General features: G+C 38.0%; 1 protein-coding gene across 6 annotated transcripts in view; it reads left to right on the top strand.

Moving 5' to 3' along the window:
* The window catches only part of DIP2A (disco interacting protein 2 homolog A), a 132875-nt gene that overhangs the window by 43090 nt on the left and 69515 nt on the right, over positions 1-20270 (top strand). For all 6 annotated transcript variants that reach the window (XM_074910150.1, XM_074910148.1, XM_074910146.1 and 3 more), the window contains exon 3: positions 16977-17096. In XM_074910150.1, the coding sequence (XP_074766251.1) occupies positions 16977-17096 (120 nt within the window). The remainder of the gene's footprint in view (positions 1-16976; positions 17097-20270) is intronic.

Below are 20270 nucleotides of genomic sequence, written 5' to 3'. Positions count from 1 at the left end.
CTGGATGGTAATTGTAAGAAAGCATGCCCTAAGGAGGTGGCGGTGTAATTCAGCGATCTCCTAGTTTGTCTGTGTTCTGATAGAAGGCTCAACTAGGAATCCTACGTCCCTTTAGATTTCTAGCTGCTTAAAAATTTCTCCTTGATCAGTCAGGTTTTTCCCTAATCATCTTAAGGAGTGGTCAGAAATCAGCAGTCCTGTGGTTTGTCCTACTTGCTTGATACCACATTTCCTAAGAAATAATGGATTACCCGATTCTTCTATTGCTTCTGCCTAGCTTTATATTATGATGACAGGAATCTAGCTTTAATATGTTAAAAAGAGAGTGAGCAGACCGTCTGCCTCTGAGCACAAAAAATAGTATTCTGGCAAAAAAACGAAGTTCGCTTAGAACTCTAAGCAACTACTTATTTCAGCTTCCTGATGTATGTTCCATTAACCCAGTTCTAGCTTGGAATTTTGTTAATTGACACAGTTTCAGCATGGCTCAGATTAATGTGTGGGAGTCTCAGTGGCTTTGAGCCTGCAGTAATTTTTTATCATTAACAATTTGATCACAGGATTTTTTTGTGACATCCTTTGCTCAATAGCATTTTTGGTAGGATTTGTTAAGTTTCCAATTATCCATCAAGTTTTTGCAGACTGATGGATGCCAGTGTTTTAGATTTTAAGAGTTCTTAGTCTGTGATTTGACCATCCCCAGGACCAATAACTTGTGACTTTCTAAAGCTGATTTGGTTATCATTTCTTTTCCAAGTACATGCATTGTTGTTTTTTCTCTGCTGGTCTAATTGGTAAAGACTGCTGACGAGTTAATTTTATCTCATGTTCTTCAGTGCTTACTTGAATTTCACAAAACCTCATGTCTTCCTCATAGTGCACCAATACCTAGCTCTATTTGTTTTGTTACAGAACTTTAGCTGATATTACAGTTCTGCTGATTTGTAAGGTTTTTAACAAAATGTAGAGTGGGCAGCTGAGTAAGAAATAGATCCCTAGTGAGAGGCAGGAAAGTAGAAAAAGGAGAAATGAAAATATTGTTTGAAATAAAAGGTTTTGATTACTGTATGTTTATGAAATATGAAATTATTAGAGAGCTCAAGATAGGATTGCATGTTGATGTGGTACTTGTAAAAAAGGAGAAAGTACTGGCACAGGATTGGGAGCAACTGTGGAAAGAGATGTCTTCAATTGAGAGAAGAGGGTGACTCTTCTGAGAATTTGCTGTAGGTTCTCCAACTTAGACTTGAATGTGGACAGGGTTTTCTGCGATTTTGGGGTGATTCTTCTGTCTTGTTAAAAATTGGAAACAGATATCTCTAATCATAGTGTTCAGATTTACATGATTAGTTGATGGGATTTTCTTTTAACAAATATTTATGAATCAAGAAGTTGTATGATCTTTGTGTCTTCAATCCTACTCATGTACTCATAAGATTTGAATTCTGGAAGTTTAACTTTTCATGTTATACTTCATCAGCTGCCATGTAAAAACTAATCATGTGAGAATGTCTCTTTCACTGCCACTTATAATGGATTGGATTAAGTTTCTACTGCACTGTGTAGCAGAATCTGTGGGGAACCATATCATTATACAGACAGTGTTAAATAACCCCACAGAGGGCTTGCTGAATAGGAGAAGACAAAAGTGTCTGCAAAGCATATTTTCAATTAACAGTAAAATTAAGTATAACATATTAGTATTCAGAAGTTGTATTCCTATAGGCTCTGTTTTGCATTCTAAAATTCTAAATCTGCAGTTATGAAGAGTTAGCAGAAATACTAGATTTCACTTCGGAACTGTAAAACTACATAGTTATGGAGAAATACTAACTAAAATGTGTTACCTTTCAGTAATCTGACAAAATGCACTGTGCAAAATAAAAACAAGTGTTGAGTAATAGCAAGCCTTAACAGCAATCGATCAGTAATCAGTTTCCTCAGTCGACCTCTGCACCCAACTTTCAGATAAAACTCTGTGGAGATAATAAAATATATCTGTCAGGCACCCTGGCATGCTTCTAGGTAAAGCTTCTGAGTAATGGGTAGCATCAGACATGTTGCAGAAACACATGTTGAATGTGGATAGAGCTTGGATGTAAAAAGATTCAGAAATAACATGATAAAATGAGCGATGTTTACAGTGTAATTTGCTAACTTGCATCTTGGAGTATACTATCCTGATGGGAAGCAAATACTGTCCTCCCTTCTCCCTTTTTTTCTTTGTAGCCAACTTCCATTGTCAGTTTTCTGTTGAATTTCGGGAAACTTTTGATGGCTAAAGGAACTACTTCTTTCTAGAACTGCTTTATATTCTCACATATGGAGTATATCTCAGAATGAGAAACAATACCAAAGGCAATGGCAACTCCAAAAGCCTCATTATAAGCAATCTCAGTGTTATGCTTGTGAGAGCAGGTAACTTCTACCTGTGAAGTTGGAGCGTTAAAAAAAAATCATGTCAGGAAGGGGAATGTCGTGAGCTGATTGTTCAATGTGAAGTAAATGAAATTTCTTTTCTGCACTCAAATGTGATAGTTTGGTAACTGTAGATTTCTTTTTAGTGGTTGCCATGCCATTATGTGAATTCTGCTGATACTCCAGACACTTGAAACCATTTCAAAACTATTTTAACCAAAGGGGAAGATGAAATATGAACCTCAGATTTTCTGACAGCAACAGTCAGTCACTTGAAGGTAGTCTGCGTTCCCTTTTGTTAAATAAGAATTAACCGGGAACCATCTTTTCCTGATGTGGTAATTTTTCTGCTTACCTACCAGCTGTTTCTTAAAAAACCGGAGTATTTTCTGTAGTTTTAAAAGCTTGGCTATATATATATATATATATATATATATATATATATATATGTTTAATATATAAAACAAAATCTATATAGATTTTATATATTTTATATCTCTAACAGTAGCTATACAGCACTATTTTCTTATTTGCCTGTTGATAGGCAAGTATCTTGAATGTTTTAGAAGTCAGATTTTCCTGGTCTAAATATGTTTTTAGTTGAGAAAACTCAAATGCTCCCACTTGAGTCTAGCTGTTAGCGTGTAGATGAATTGTCAAATGCCAGTGGAATCAGACCAGTGCCTTGAGCACCTGTACTTGGCTAAGGCACACCTTCCATACTGGTACTGGATTTGCAGATTAACCGCTATGCTCGGGGACCTCTTCCTAGCCAAGGCACCCTAGGGTCATCAGGGCTTGAATGCTCTGTGTTTCTGAAGAACAAAAGATGTGTGTAAGCTTTCGTTCCCCTGTTTTTGCCATTTTTGAGAACAATAAGGATAAATTCCAAGATTATTCTCTGAGAAAGTCCAAGAAGACCTTGGTGTTGTAGCTAGAACCAACCTGGGAGAGCTCTACTGGGAAAAGAAAATTTCAGAGGTTCTGTCTTGGGCAGCATAAGTGTTTTTTAAAAGTATTCAAATGTACTTAAAAAAGAAATTGTTTGTCAGAAGAACCTGCTAGGTCCTGGTGATCTTAAAGCTTCAAGAACACTTCCAAGCCAAAGCAGAAGAAATGAGATAAAATCAAACACGAAAAATGCATTGGTTGATTTCCATCTAATCCTGAGATGACAGAAGAGACCTCTATTGACATGAAGTTAATTGCTTCAGCTTGAGGCCATACTTCTGCAGTCAGTAGTGGATCTACACTGAATCATCCAATGACATAGACTTGTTCTGTATCAGCTACATGATTATAATTAGCCTCAGCACATAATGGTCTATTCCTATTAGCTTCCTTATGTCATGTCTGTTTTGGTAGATGTTAGAAACAAATTTGATACAAGAAGAAACAATCAGTGCCAAATTAAAACTTACAGTTTCATCCCTGCTGCTTCTGGTCGTCTCTTCAGCCATCAGGTTTCACATAAAAGTTCCAAATATCTGTTGTCATCTTGGGCAAATAAATTTTTAAGATTGTCACTTATGGATTTGTTGTGAAAGAACATACAGGTGATACTTTAACCATAATGCAGCTGCCACTGCTGCTTATCTGTTAGTGGCCATATAACAAATACAAAGAAAACAAAAATGGAGAGATATGTCAATACTAAACAAAATATGCTTCTGCTTTATAAACTTGAAAAAACACACATTTTTAATTTTCCTCAGAGAGCTGTTATTTACAGGACATGGTGTGTTTGTCAACCGTAAGTACTAGTCTAGATTAGTGGTAGTTTTGAGAAAGTTTACCTGAGTGAAATCTGGCATAAAGTATGATCTACAAAATCCATGGTGTTTAGGTCAAGTTCTTGGTATAACTATAAGGAAAAAAAAAAAAGGGGGGGGGGGGGGGGGGGAGGGGAGAAAAGCACTGCTACCATGTGAAGCTTTGCATTTCTTTTCTTGAGAGCTGACTTCATCTTGCTGTTCTGTAGTTTTCCTGTGGTGGATTAAATTTAAAGACTTGCATGTCTCCAACATACTTTTTCATAGAGTAAGAGTGTAATTAGTGAGAAGAGAAATCTGTGAATTGATTTTCATTAACAGAATATTATTTCTAAAATTCAGGATTAAGAAAAAAATAAAATGCAAAAACCTTAAACCCCTGTATGGCAGCAAAGCACAGGCTATTTTATTGAGTTAAAGTGATGCTAAATGTTGCATTTTATAAATGTCAAGTAACCTGAGCATATAGCTTCTTTTTAATACAGCAAAACCTTGCCTCTGAGTATCACGAGATCCAATGGTCATTCAATGGCATCAGTTAAGCCAATTTTTCATCGTGTTTTAGTCTGAGACAAATTAACACCTACAGAGACAACTTTCAGTTCTATTACTAATGCTGCTTTATACTTAGGTTGGAGAATAATTCAGATGAGATAGTCTTAAAGGAAACAAGCTGATGATTTGTAAATGATAATTTAAATACATGTTTCTTCAGTTTTTTTTTAAATAAGGACAGGTGATTTCAGCTTGTTTTCATAGATCTCTAAGGACCTCTTTAGGCCTAAAACAGAAATGCTATTCAGTCAGTGTCCTTTATTCATTTGTCTGTTAGCAAGAGCTGATATTTTCTACTGCATAAATATCTTCTTGTAAGTGAGGGCTTTATAAAGGTAGTTTGACATTTTAAAGCACCGCATGTATCATTAGTGCTTATATTGCTTGCAAGCCATATAATACAAGGAGATTTTGCCATTGGGGCTTTTGTAAGCAGACAAATGTTCTACTAGCTGGTATTTGGTAAAAGTGAAGTACCTGTGTATGCACAGTAGTTGTATGGTAAAGGAATTACATCCAAGATCGAGGTTTTTTTTTTTTTCTCTTCTTGTCAACCTTGTCCCAACTGTTATTGGTTCTAATAAAAGGTACTGTATTTCTGCATAAACTTTGATATGATTTGGTTTGCAGTTTCCTCTGCTCCAGATTTATCACTTATGGCTTTCCTTTGTTTGGGCCATTAAACCCCAAAAATATATAAAGTGTTACTCCTTTTTCTCGTGTTATTCTTGAAAGCAAACTGACTTTGGCTTCAAGATACAGTCAAAGGGAAGGGGGGGTTATGTGCAAGCAGATCAGGAGAAGAGTTTATTCATCAATGTAAACAAGGTTATGTAAGCCGGACGACTGCCTCCAAGAATCATATTGCAAAACTCCTCAAAATATTTGCAGAAGAGTGTGGTAATGGCAAGTATGAATTAAGTTAGTTTAACAGCTGAGAAGTTTGACAAAGGGCTTATCATAAGTAGACTTCCAGATAGGAGTACCAGCCAACTTTTCAAGCTCATTTAGAGTCTTCTCCTTTGCTTAAACCTAGAGTTAATAACTACATCCTGACCAATTCCTTGAGTATTCTTCAAGCAAGGAAAGCAATCATAAAATCCCAGTTCCTTTCCATTTGATATGTTGTGCTGAGTGGGAGATTGCTGTTGGGTATTAGCTGAGGGACTTCTGCTCTGAACATGTGTTGCAGGTGCTTCTTCATTCTTCCTGTGTTAGTGTATTTCTAGTGAGATTCCCTGTGGAGAAGTTGAGATGCAAGATTGGAGTGGGAGACGATCCCGTGTGGGTGTTTCTGGCTCTTGCCTGTAGTACAAGTCCCTCTTCTCCATCATGTCCTAGGCAGTACTGTAGAGAGCCTTAGTTTTGATAAAGCTTCAGCAAAGGTGCCTGGAGATTTTTAAGGGGAAAAAAAAAGATGCAGAGATAATGGGGAACTTTGCTGAAAGGGAAAAGATGACTGCATTGTAAAGGAGAACATGTTTTGCTTGGATGGAAGGGGAGGAGACATTCAAAAGTGATATCTTTAAAACAGAAGTCAAGACTGTAATCTAATTTGTGAGATGAAACTAGGGAATAGTGTCTGCCATGAGTGTTAATTTTGCTTTCTTATGCTTGTAGATGCTCTGTTACTTACTGTGCTGTTGCTTGTTCTTCCAGAAGCTTATCAGTTTCAATTCACTGGGATTCATGGTTTTCTCAGGCACATGTCCTCATGTAATTCTGTGGCTTTTACCAGGAATGATGATGCTACCATGAAGGTGCTGGTCTTTCAGCTTCCTTTCTAAGCATCTCAAGTTGTAACTCTGAAACCTCTTTCTTATCTTACTGGTGTCTACATGAACTATTACTGCTGGTTCATCTCCAGTATTTCGCAAGACGGTGTTCAGATACTGTGTGAAAACTTCTCACCTTTACACCCAGGTGGCAAGTCATCATTGCAGCCCTCTGATACTGTCGGAAATCTAGACAGTTGGTTCATGGTAGAAACACCTAATGCAGTAGTTCCCTTTTTCTTGCCCCTAGAGAGGTATCGATCAATTCAAAAGTAAATCTGGTCATCTTATCAAGCAGACACATTATGAAATAATTTCCCTTCATTAGGTTGCTGCCACCTTGCGTGGAAACATTTCCTCTCCATTAGGGTTGCTAATACAGAAACAGGATTTCTCTGGGATGCCCCTGAATTACCATGTTGAACCTCTTCTTTCTCTTCAGTGGCCAGTTACTTGGGTGTGTCAGTGAAACTTGTCTCCCTGAGGTTTCTGTCTGTTTTGGTGAACTGGATCTGAAGCCTGAGGACCTTTGGCCAACTGTGCCATGCATGCTCCTGAGAATCTGTGCATCCACCCTCTTGCCTTGTGATGGTAATTTTCTTGGTATCCTAATTTCTTACCGATCTTTTCAGTGTTAAGGGTTATTTTCAAATGTCTTCTTCTGCTATGTAAATCAGATTGCAACTACAGTCAGTGTCCTGGTGCTGCTTTACAGAACAATCTGTAAATGATTTCACTAGATTTAGTTAGCACTAGAGAAACACTTCACTGAATAACTTTATTTTCCCTCTGTTGTCAGAGTGATTCCCCGTAATTAAAATTATTATCTTCTGTTCATTTTTCCCTTTTTCTAACGCTTCTGCTCTATCAAAATTAAAATGTTATCATTTTCAAATTTTTAGTTTTAAGGAAAATGATCATGAAACCTCCTCTATTTTTGGTTGAGGATGGTATATAAATGCATACTTATGTTTTTGTTACATTATCATTGTTTTATGTAACTTACTTGAAAAACCCTACCGCTAATTCTGTAAGAGCTCAGTTAAAGCAGCAAGCAATCAAATAGTACTTCAGATTATTTAGTAGTGCAGATTTGTATGACTGATGGTTTTGTCTACTGGCTATGTGAAGTCCTGAAAATAAAAGAGCATCTTTCTTACACTGTAATACTTTTAATTACTTGATGAATGATGATTGCATGTTCTGTTAGCTGTGCTGAATAGAAAGACAGGTTAGAGTGGGATTAAGGTATAGTCAGCTAGTGTAGGAAGCTAAGTTTAAGACTCTGCAGTCAATTGAAAGTTCTTCAGTTTCTGAGAAATATTTCTGCATGCCCTTTCTATTCCAACCGAAGGGTTGGACCAGGTAATCTTTTGAGGTCCCTTTCAATTCGGGCTGTTCTGTCATTCTGTGTAGCTGTGATTTTTGTTTTTACTTCTTCATGAGTCCTTTAGCTTAACATTCAATTATAATGGGATGAGTTTTATACACCCTATAGCACTTTGTTTTGCAGTTCCTTTTCTAAGGAATGTGCAATTTACTCTGGTGTTTTAGAGTCCACAACAGCTTTTATAATTTCTTATAATTTATAGGAAAAAAAGTGCAGTTACCTTTATTGATGCTACTGAATTAAAACTCCTACTTTATATTATGGGTATAAGAGCTATGATCAAACTATATGCAAATTTTAATAGGCTAATCTGGTTGGATCTTGGTGTAATTGGTACTAATTAAATATATGAAAATTTAATGTCATGTGAGCTAGTTAAAAAAACTGTTTATAGCTTCACTGCTCACACTTTCTGAAGATACCAAAAGATTGCTGTTCATGTGCCTTTTTAATTAAGTGATTTTTTAGTATTACACCTTTTTGACCAGACTTCATTAGTACATTCTTTTGGGAGACTATGGTTTTTGTTGATTTTTTTTCTGATAAATTAATTTTTCATGAAAATGAAGAGTCATTCTGTACTAGTCTTAACTATATCTGTCTAGATACAACAAATATTTTTGAGCTTGCTGACAAAGGAAGAAACAAAATGTTGGTGGTTTCACTGTGAATTAAAAAAAAAAATTTCAAAGAAATCAGTCCTCAGGCAGGTGCTTCTAAAGTAATCAGAACTTAAGTAGTCAGGTCCAAGCCGTTAATCTTTTCCCATGGTTCATTTGGTAGTCTTTTGGTGGTTACCACCTAAGTAGTGGTACAGGCTGCCTAGATGGTATAGAGCTTAATAATCATATCATTTTAAGGATGGTGTATTCTGTATGGATCTTTATGCTATAGAGTATTTGGCTGAGGGTTTAGAAGCTATGCGACATTACACATCTTGATGTAAACTTTGACACAGTCAAGAGCAAACAATCAAGTAGCATACTAAACTCAAAGGATTTCACACTATAGGAAACATTGAGGTAAATAGTTTTAAAATAGTTTTCCTTGCAGTAAAGTAGACTGGGATTCATAGGTTTTGGGTTTTTGGGGCATGTTTTGTGGGTGGCAGTCCTTCATTGGTCCCTTGTGCTTATGAAGTGCTGCTGCTGCTGTTTCAGAGGCGAGCCTTTTTTGATAGACAATGCCTTATACTTTTCTCAAAGTAACAATGTGAGACCTCTGTTCCTGTCAGGGACCAAAATGTGGTTATATCCATCATCCTTGGTAGCTTGCTTTCTTCTTTTCTAATCTGTGTTCTTAAATAGACATTGCCTCTGCTGGCTCAGCTAATATAAACACATTTATGTGTGACAGACATCACCTTGAAAGTTGATACAGCAAAGCAAGGAGTGTTTTAACAGAGATCTTCCAAGGTCCAGGGATGGTATTGCCCCATTGGTCTCTGCTGGACCTGGGTGCTACACAGCCAGCCATCTTCCTCGGGTTGCTGTGCTTCATGTGTTGTTCCCTGCTTGTATTGTTGATTTTGTTGACACTGCCATGGAGGGTTTTCATATCTAGCTACTGCCTGCTTTGAATAGATGAGTGCTGCATGGCACTGAGGTAATCTATATTAATTTGGGCTTGACTGACAGGCAGGAATATGCTTACGTTAGGAGGGCTGGGCTGCTTGTGAAGCATGTCCTGAATTGCTGCTTATTTTGAGAAATAAAAGTTCTACCTAATGAGACGTAGGTGTTCTGCTTACCTGTCTAGTCATAATGTCTAAATAAGCATGTCTCTTGCTGTTGGTATTTTCATTGAGACAGTGTAATTGCCTGGCTAGTATTTGGATTAATTGAATTTTATCAAGTGTCTTCTGTGCTTTTGTATTTTTTGCTGCTGTTTTATGCTTCCTTTAATGGAAGGTAATAACGCTCTTAAAAATTGTTTCTCTTTCTCCAAGTAGAAACTTATAAGATGAAGTTTACTTCTTTGAGTAGAGGAAAATGTTACAGAACGGTAGAAGATTGTTAAGCATAATGCATGTGTATGATGCCCATTTTTATTACTATTTTTTTAAACTCATGATTTTCTCATATCTTATTCTGGGTAATAAATTACATGGGGTAGACCCCTGTTCAGTTCCACTGACTCAGAAGGTGTTGTTATGGATGCTTTCAAATAAACAGCCAACCACCAAAAACAATTAAAAAATATTATTAACACAGGTAACTAGCTCTCCACAAAATACAGGTTTGAATATCTGTGAGAGGAGAACAGAACAGCTTTCTAGGGTTTAACAGCAACCCAGAACACATAACAAAGCCCTGCTACCTAGGGTTTAACGACAACCCAAACTGCTCTATCACGCTCCTGACAAGTGAGGGCTCTCACCCTCGAGGACCTGCTCAGGGCAGCGTCCCAACCCAAGGCCCCTCGAGGAGTTTCCTTGGGCAGTGTCCTGACCCAAGGGGAGAGTCCTCAACCGCAGCTGCTGCTCCGGGGAACAAGCTCCAAATGGCTCCCCCAGGGGACTCCATTTATACCCAGGGCGAATCTGACCTGGAGTCAGTAGCGGCTCCCTTTGGCCAAAGGCACCAATTACCATGAGGCCCCGAGAGCAAGGGCAGCCAGGAGCTGCTACACTGCAGCAGCCAAGAAGCTCTGCTTCCATTGGGCGGCTGCCCCTGCCACAGGTGTGAACACTTAGATCAGTTGTTCTCAACCCGTGGTCTGTGGACCCCTGGGGAGACCGCAGCGTTGTCAAAGGGGATCTGCGAAGGCTTAAAGCAGAGGTGGGGAATGTCCAGCCCAGAAACAATTGGTCTGGCCCATGGCAAGCACTGTGCCTCCTTTTCCTACAGCCTCCTCTCCTCAGTGCTCCTCTCATACTCAATCCCAGCTTCCCCCTCCACCCTGGCCTACCCTGACACATTAGTATATTTGGTGCTAGTATGGCTAGTGGGACCCACTTTAACTAGGTGATTTTTCCCTTAAAGACATTTTTTAACCCAACGGCCCTCTTTAGGGCTGCAGTGGGGCTGAAGTCTCTTCCTCCAAGTGATGGCCCTGGCCCATAAACAAAAATGTAAGGTGACTGAACACAGACAAACAAGGGAGGAGGTGGGAAGAATTGTAAAAACTTTTCATCAAATTTTCATGTAAAAATTGACACCAGATTCAGAATTAGCATGTTAAAATACCATAAAATGGGCCATTTGAGCAAGAAGAGTGTTGATGCTATTATTTTAAATACATATGGAATCACTGTAACAGAGATACTGTAATAGGAGTGTGTACATTAACAGATTAACTTATTTCCCCTTCTCTCCAAATTTGAAGACCCTTCATGAGAAAATTGAAATATATATTTGATGCAGTCTAGTGCTTCAAATCTTGAATTAAGTCTTGGTGGTCCATGGCTACAAAAGGTATTTAAAGGGGGTCCGCGGTAAAAGAAAGGTTGAGAACCCCTGACTTAAGTAATTTCAGATCTTGAAGACAAAAATGTGTTTATTAGGTAATATGTTCTGGAGTGTGGTATAACAGCAAAGAATGGTAAAATTGAGCTATGACCTGAGTAAGGACTGGATGCTTAATAACTGCGGTGAGGCTTCTCAGGACGAAAAGTAAACAGAGGGCCTCAGTCCTCACATTTTAGTCTCTTGAGGAGTAATTTGCATTTAGTCTCCTGCCTTAAGTTTTCTGTGAAAAGATCCAGTACTCACTGTATGTGTTTCATGTAAAACTTAATCATCTCAGGTTATTTTTGTGAGAAATTTGCTTATTTTTCTTTTTGCAGTTCTGTGGGGAATGTCTTTAAATAGAATTTTAGATACAGTTATCTGGAATTAATATTACTGTGGAGCTGTACTTAAGCTAGGTATGCATTAGCACAGCTACACAGCTTTGCTTAAGAAGACTCTGAGGAGTACGAGGTACCCTAGTGATGCTGAAATCAAGCGGTTACCTGCAGACAGGTCATGTGAAGGTGCTACACGATGATGCATCTTTTCTGCCAGGACGTATGAAGTGGTACTGATGGGGAAGGAGAAGCTACTTCCAGCACACCTGGCCCTGCACCTGCTCCTTGCCTACATTAATAACTGGTTGAAAAACCTGCCAGGAAAGACTTTACCTATTCTTGTAGACCACCTGTCTGTAACTAGGAGACTCCTGAAGCTCCCTCTCCTTTAGGGCAGGCAGAGGGAAAGAAGTACTGCAGTCCTTGGTGAAAACCTCCCTCGTTTTGGTAGGGGGCCTTTGTGGGTGTGGGTGGGAAACAGACCACAGTGCGGAAACATGAACAGGTCTTGAATCCATGGAGGGGGAGGTGGAAACCAGGGGCAGGGTTGGAGGAGATGGGCCGAAGAGCTGGGGGTAGAGGGGGCAGTAAGGGCTAGATGGCTGACCATGGTCTTTGGGCAGAGCAGGGTGCCAGGGGCCAAGGAGACTGCAGAGAGGGCCTAGAGCAGGGCTAGATGGGCCGGAAGGTTGTCCTAGAGCTAAATTGGGAGTTTCTCACACTTGTTTTATTTTCTGCCTTGTCATACCCCTCTTCCTTTCTTTTAGTGCTTTGAACCTGCTTGCTGTCTTTTGTTCCTTTCTTATTTCTAGATCCAGTTCAACAGCTGCAGAGAGGTATATGAAAAAGCCTGAAGTTTCCTCTTTGGCCTCCCTCTTCTCCTCTGCTCTCTGAAAAACTCTTTAATGTGGTACATCATCTTCTGCAGACTGTGGATGTTTGCAGGCATGATGTATAACTGCGTAGCCATGCAAGTGGAACTGAGATGAGTTGCCATGCTATTTTAACTCCTTTAGTTTTACTTTTCAATTTACCATTAAAACTTGGAAGATAATACTTTTGAAAGGTTCAGCTAGTAAACTCATACAACTTACATAAATTAACCTAGTTTAGAACTGAAATTACTTTGAGTTTCTGTTTTGGGAGATGAGTTTCATGATCAGTCTTTTTGGAAAAATAATCAGATTTGAACATCTAACAGCTCTTACAAGTAAGGGTTTGCTGACACATTGGTGAAAGTCTTTAAAAACAGTTGAGTTTGACGTTAAGAAATCACATCTTTATTCAGGTGAGATGAATGAGGCAATAGGGCAACTGCTCTGTGCATAGGTTCCCAGGAGAGTCCTCTAGCAATAGTTTGTGCTTCTGCTCAGTATGTTTTTGAAAGTTTTATCTCTGCCTGTCTGATGCCAGATGTGTTTAGTTAGGCATCCTCCCCAGCGATGCTAGCAGAGTCTTCATTGTACTGTTAACTGTTCAGTGCTCTTACAGTGAAATATTCTTTGCTTGTAAAAATTGAAATTGCTAGAAATGTCAGTGTTAGTCTTGATTCTCCAGTATTAATGGATGGAAAAATACAGTTATAGTTCAAATATTAACATCCTGTAGAAGTGAATTGCTCAGTTAATTGGAAGAAGCAGGCTTTTAAAGATGACACTTCATTCTTGCTACCTTTGGATAAGTTAAAAATATACAAAATACAGTGATAGTGGATCAAATGTCTTCAGTGTATACTTCTTAAAATGTTATTTTTGTGAAGATCTTCAGTGTGAACTGGCAGAGTTAGCTCAATTATCTGGCTGCTTCTGCTGAAGGCTAAGGTAGTGATTTGCACAGTACCAGAATAAATTAATAAGTTCACCAAGTTTGTGGAACAGGATTTTTCTGCTACATACTTGTGTAACCTAAGAATTAGATGCAGTATCTTACACTTTTTACCAAAAAGTGATGATTTTCGGATTCATCCTTGGTGTTTTTGCACTATGATGAGGAACCTTCTTCTTTGAGAAGGTGAAAAGGGAGACTTAACCTGAAGAAACACACTTGTGGTTTCCAACAGTGCCACTGATTTTGTGCCTCATCTTAATTTGAAGGAAAATTCTGAGGTTCATTGATATATATTTCATCACAGTACATCTGCCCTAACTCTGATTCACAAAAATCTGTTCCATAAACTTTGGAGGAGAGGGTTCTGGTTTTGGAATTGGTAAGCTGTCATGCACTCTTATGCTTATTTGGGGTCTCTTTTCTGCCCCACTTCTCCTGCTCCAAATACTGGTCTGGCTAAATAATAATGCTCAAGTTGCATGTGTCTCAGGAGCATTGCACATGCAGCTTGTTGTCTGCTGATTGATTATACCAATTAGCTCATTTTTCATCTTATTTTCCCTGTACATGCAAGGACTAGACCCTTGTGCCAGATGCAGAAATGTCATTCATCACAGATCACACGTATTTTAACGAAATATGAAGTTGTTGTTTACTGTTTCCAGATCAACAAATGTTGCTGGACTCTTGACTTGTGGTTTTGTAAAACTCTTGTTCACGTTAAATGTAAAATACATTTCTCAAGTATTTTCACTACTCTTCAGGTATCAGATATGTTGAATCAATTCAGTCGGTAGACTAAATTTGCTTTTTAGAAACAGGATTCTGCTAAAGTCTTTCAGGCAATGTTGCCTCTTTATATTGGGTAGTGTTGAAACATCATGTGGTTACTCAGCTCCATGTTCAACTGTTTGCTGTTGAGGACACTTAAGTTTCTTTACTGGCCTGTCTGATTTCCCCTATTGGGAAATGCATTTGATGTTACTTAGCCTGTTCTCTACATAAAAAAGCTTTACTTCTGGAGAGTAGCAAAACTCCATTAGGTGAGAATGTGCTCTTTCTGTAGATCAAGTTGTAAAAGACAGGAGCATGTCTCTTGGGTTTGATTATTTCTAAAATCTTGGATCTGTGTGATTAATTAAATGTTCCTTTTCTACTATTTAGGCTCGTTTTTTCCCCACACTCACTCGCCCCAAACGCATAACTCAGGACTGCATTCTCAATATCCAGAGGTGTTAACTCTCAGCTGCAAGTGGGGATGGGAAAGGGATTTTGAGCACGTTCACCTAGTGGTCTTAACAGATACCTAAGAAAGTTGATGTATAGTAACTGATCCAGTCAGGAAGATGATAAAACAGTTTTCCTGAGGATATTATATTTAAAGAGAGTATTTGAAAGTTCCTTTTGACCAGCTGAGGTAGAACTGGTATATTTAATCCAATTCCTGTTTGAAAATTTACACTTCAGATGTGAAGATGTCTTAGTGAAAGTTCTTAATAAAAATCTCTTATAACTGCTGCATTTAATAATTAATTACCAATTTCTTTCCTGGCACACACCTGGGGAGAAGGGGGGGACAGAAACCCCGTGAGAGAAAGAGGAACCTGGAATCCTTCCTTACTTGTTAAACTAAGAGCTTTACTTGCAAATGAACTGGCACAGATTCCTATTGAGTGACATCCTCAGTTCAGTGAAAGCTGCTTTCTGTAAATATTTGGGTTTTGAAAATGGTGTTTCTAGCAACATTTTGATAATGTTTCTAGTTCTAGCAAGACTTGAGGGCAGGTAGGAAAGCAGAAGCTCTTTAAGGGAATGAAAGAGTACAATGTAAAGATATACTCAGCCCTGTATAGTAGAACAGGGCTAGAAACACGGTAAACTTGGTGCAGCAGATCTTATGTTAAGGAAAGTTTACTAGTAAACACAACGCTAAGCGAAATGGCCAATATTAGGTAATAAATTTATGATAAGTTCGTACAAAAACCCCTTCCAACTGCACTGTAATTTTATAGCTGTTGTACTTGGTATGTAGTGGCTATTGCACTTCTGAAGGTGATAATTCACTGGTCCTATAACAGTACAAACTGAAAAGAGTGCTTCTTTGTTCCTTAAGTTCTTCTGACTTCTCATGTCTCTGCGTGACCTATATCCTCAGAGAGCACTTGCAGAGATTTCAGTTTTTGTCCTTTTAAGAGTAGATTTATAATAGATGAGAAAATAAAACTGCAAGTATAAGTTCCTAGTTCTAATATTTATGGTTCTTGCAGATGTATCAAGAGCCAGCAGAGAATCTCCTTGTTTGGGGGGTTGGAGAGTGACAGGGAATGTTTTAATAGCTTCTGTCCACCCCTTTGATTTCTTCTGCAGTGCTAGAATGTAAAGGTGAGATTCATCTTCCTGAATGTTAGCCAGCCTAAAGGTAGGCACCTGCTCCAGGTTAGCTGTCTAGAACCCTGTTCTAACAGGAAACAACCAAAGAGCAGTTCAGTTCCTCTTGGTTTTTTTACCCTTTACAGCGATGGGAAGATCTGTAATCATTTAATATAAATATTTAATATAAAGTACCCAGCCAACCTAGATTAGAGCAGTAGTTTTTAGACAGATGAAGCTGACAAAGTAATTTTGCCCCTTAATATCTTCAAAGTTCACAGAGTCACAGAATAATCATCTTGGTTAGAAAAGACCTTGAAGATCCTCTAGTCCAACCATTAACCTCACATTGACAGTTTTCAACTACACCATATCCCTAAGTGCTATGTCAAAAATTTTTTTTACTATCCCTTTGGTCAGTTCAGCTCAGCTGTCCTGGTTGTGTCCCCTTCCCAGATCTTGTCCACCCCGTCCCCCTGGGGAGGTGAAAAAGTTTTTATGGGGAATTCTGGAGTTTTTGTAAAACACAAATCTTCTGTGTATTGCTCTGTTAAATAAAAATAGATAAAACAGATATGCACATTCCTGAATTTTACTCAAATTAGCGGTCTTGTGCTTAGACTCAAAAGAAATTTGGCAGAAAGGGGGAGCGAGCAGTATCATCTTGTCTCTTAAGGATCTCCAAGTCCAGTGTGTAATTGTAACTATCTCTGCAGCATTTCTCTTGATGTCTAGCAGTAAGCTGGGAGATAACTGGTTTCCCTCTCCTCCACCCGCATGGATCCGGCATACAGAATACCTAATGACAAATGGTTTGAACTCCTGCAAGGAGCAAAATAGTTTTTCTGTTATTTGGAAGTGTTTCTTGTCTTCCATGTGAAATGCTGATCAGATCAAGATAGATTTTTGTTTAAATAATTTAAAATACAGTTGGAAGATGAGGTTTTTTTAAAGGTGTAGACTTATAGCTCCACTTAAACTTGTAAGTAGGTGTCAAGGGTAGTAAAACAACATAGGCATGGGGAGTAGATTATTTTTTTGCAAACCTGAATTTGTACTGAAATAAAACTGTATTTCAGGTGTGGATCCATCCCTGCAAACAGAGAACAGAGTTCCAGGCTCTTCACAAGCTACCGCTGCTGTATCTAAACAGCAGAAATCCCGTTCTACCAACTCGAGGGATGAACGCTTCCGATCTGGTAAGGAAAAGAAATATAGCTAAAACGTCAGGCATCTTAAGAGGAAGAATGTACCAGTAAAGCAATACCTACACCTAAAGAAAAAGTAGGAAGTGCTTTGAAAGACAGGAAGAGCTAAGGAATATTTTTCAAATAGCTCTTTTTATTGGTTTTGAATGGTTTTGTCTGAATTAGAATGGAGGAAATGCTAGGAGGGCAAGAAATTGTAGACATGCCTTCTAATGTTTTTCTTACTGTGAATTTTACACCATGCTTAATTTATTTTGGTTGCTGATTGGGTTTCTGGTCTCTAGAACAGTTATTTAAACATTTAGAAGACTACAGCGTGTGAGTTGTGGGGACTTCTTTGCTTGGTTGATTGGGCTATTTTGTTAATGGCAGGTTATAGGATTATCATATTTACTGTTAGCTCACTTTCAAATATTTCCTGGTTTAAAGCAAGTGCACAAAAAAGGGAAATGTCACAATAGATATTCTACTTAATTTTAAATAGACACCACTGTGACAAACCTGTTTTGGAAACTTCTGTGAAAATATCAATATCCTCATCACATCCTGTTTCCATTGTTACTTTTTAGGTGGTTGAAGTACACCGTTTCCCTGTGAAATTCCTTGTCACAATAGTGAGAAAAGGCAGGTGTTTGGAAGCTTTTCTCTCTTAAATCCCTTTGGACCTTTAACTGGAAATTTTTCTGTTTGTTTTCCAGAGTAATTTTATGTCTTGGGTTTGGGGATGAGAAGTGCGAGTAATGACATGCACTGCGCATCCTTAATATGTGTTGGTCTTGCGTCACCTTGCTCTGCAACTGCTTCAGCATAGTGGCTATTGCATCATACTTGCATTGCTGACATTGCTCCGGAAATGGAGCTGATATGCCTGTATGTGTTCTTTGTGAATAATTGAAGAATGGATGAGACTTCTTAAATAGTCTGAGGATATATATGAACTCCTGGGAAAGATGATGTATTCAGCCACACAAAGAAGAAACTTTTGAATGTCAGGGAAGATTACATAGTATCAAAATTAACTAAATGACATGTTTAAGAGTGTGTACAAATTGGTCATTTAAATTTATTTTTGCTTTTCAAATGCTTCATCAATATAATTCTACTGTTGAATATATACTGAAAAAACCGCCAGATTTAGTGGTTGAATTACAGCCAGAATTTCCTAATTACTTTGTGACCAAGTAGATTCCAAATAAATTACAAGCAGAGTCATGAATCCGATAGAAATTAATTCATTTAAAGCAACGTGAAGTTGTTAAGCTACAGAAATAAAATCTGTGAAAAGAGCACAACTACAACAGGGAATATGTGGGAACCATTTGCTGAGAGAGCTAGGAGGGTCTAGAGCAGTACACTGTATACACAGACAATTTTCCTATCTCAGCCTCAGATGTCCTATTTGATGTGCACTGAGGGTACTTAAAACAGCAAACAAAGAAACAAGTCAACAACACTGCCATATTACTGGTATTGTTTGGAGGAAGTTTGACATAGGGCTCATTAGTTTTACAGTGCAAGACATGTAGAAGTGGGTGGATATTAGCAAGTTCAGCTAGCATGCGTGTTTATGAATAGATATAGCTTTTAAATATTAGTCTATCACTGTTAATTATCAGTGCTTCCTCTTTTCATGGAGTTAATACTTCTATGGCCTTGTTGATTTTAAAATCCTTTAAATGGACTTTCAGTGATTCTGAAGGACTGCTCACAGTCTCATTAGCCTAGAGGTTAGTCAGTGTCTTTATACCTCAATATGAGTATTTCTGTATAACCTGTGTTCAGGTGATCCTGCCAGTGGGCAGTTACTCAAGATGAAGCCTGATGTGTAGGGGGTTTGGATTAGTTCTTGTACTTATCACTGGCCAATGCAAAAACCCTAGGTAGTACTTTATGTGGATTGCCGTGTCCTTCTGTGGTTTCCCATCACTGCTCTTCTAACTCATGTTTCATTGAATATTCTTGCCTAGAATGTGTTCTTCACTTTGAAATTTAAACTTCTGGGGAAAAAGTTCTTACTTATAACACATATAATTGAATTTCTTTTTCCCATTAGTGATATGATAAGGCTTAGTGTGCTTGAGTGATATCAAAACCAAATAGTGGTGGCTTTACTTGACTTGATTTAGGTTAAACTTTGGTCTGTGCAAGGTAATGTAGATACAGCTTTCAGAATCCAGTATCTTTTTGCCTTTTTCTCTCTCTGATTTTTAGGAAAAAATTCTTCAGATGTATTTCATTAGTGGTTCTCTTTATCTCAACAAAGGTGTTTGTTGCATGAGTTTTTACTCTTTGGAAGTATTACTGTGATTCTAATAGATGATGAATCATCTAGCAGATTTGAGTTTGAAAATGCTTCACGGTGTTGATGCTTTTTTATGGCTACTCATGCTGTGAGATTTATGTATATGTAGATCATGAATAGAAACGTTGACAAGATATCTCAGAAAACCCTGAACACTCAGAAAGCACTACTCCAAAGCAGCTTCACTTTGTTCCAATACTTTGGCATAAGAAGAGTCACAGTTTGGCTTCATAAAGTAGTCCAAATTTATCTGAGAAATTCTAGCTATGCTGTGTTTTCTACCTAAAGAAAAGATGTCTACCACCACCAGCTTGAAATGTTATTACCTTTTTGAATTTCCCTGTATGTTGACACACATTATGTGTTGTGAGTGATAAACAGCTTTAAGCTGTAATTCTGGATACTATTGCTTCTATCAATTGCAGGCCTTATTAATTCTTTAGACTTTTTGGGGCAGTGGAGGGTGTGTTGTTCTTTTTTTTTATTTCCTACAATCTTTATTTCTTTTTATCCTTTCTTTGAATCTTATCAGTTCTTCTGTGTCCTGTTCAAGAGTAGCTGATGAGGGTTGAATGCAACTTTTCATAGAACAGGAACTCTTTCTGGAGCAATTATAGTTATTTTAGAACCATCAACATAAATTACTTAAAACAAGCAAGCGAAACTATTTTGCCTTTTTATGCAATTGATCTGCTATGTACTAGCTGTAAGTACTTTTTTTTATAGTTTCCCAGAGTTGTTGTCCATTTAAATTAACTATAATATTTATAATCTGCAGATTTTTGTCTTCAAACAGTAAATATTACCAAAAAAATTTCCAACTGTGAATACCATCAATAAATACTGTAGGCTACTAAATTACC

This window comes from Athene noctua, chromosome 7, assembly GCF_965140245.1.
Source record: "Athene noctua chromosome 7, bAthNoc1.hap1.1, whole genome shotgun sequence".
NCBI classification, from domain to species: domain Eukaryota; kingdom Metazoa; phylum Chordata; class Aves; order Strigiformes; family Strigidae; genus Athene; species Athene noctua.
The sequence above is the reverse complement of the archived record's forward strand: the minus strand, read 5'-3'. Positions and strand labels throughout refer to the sequence as shown.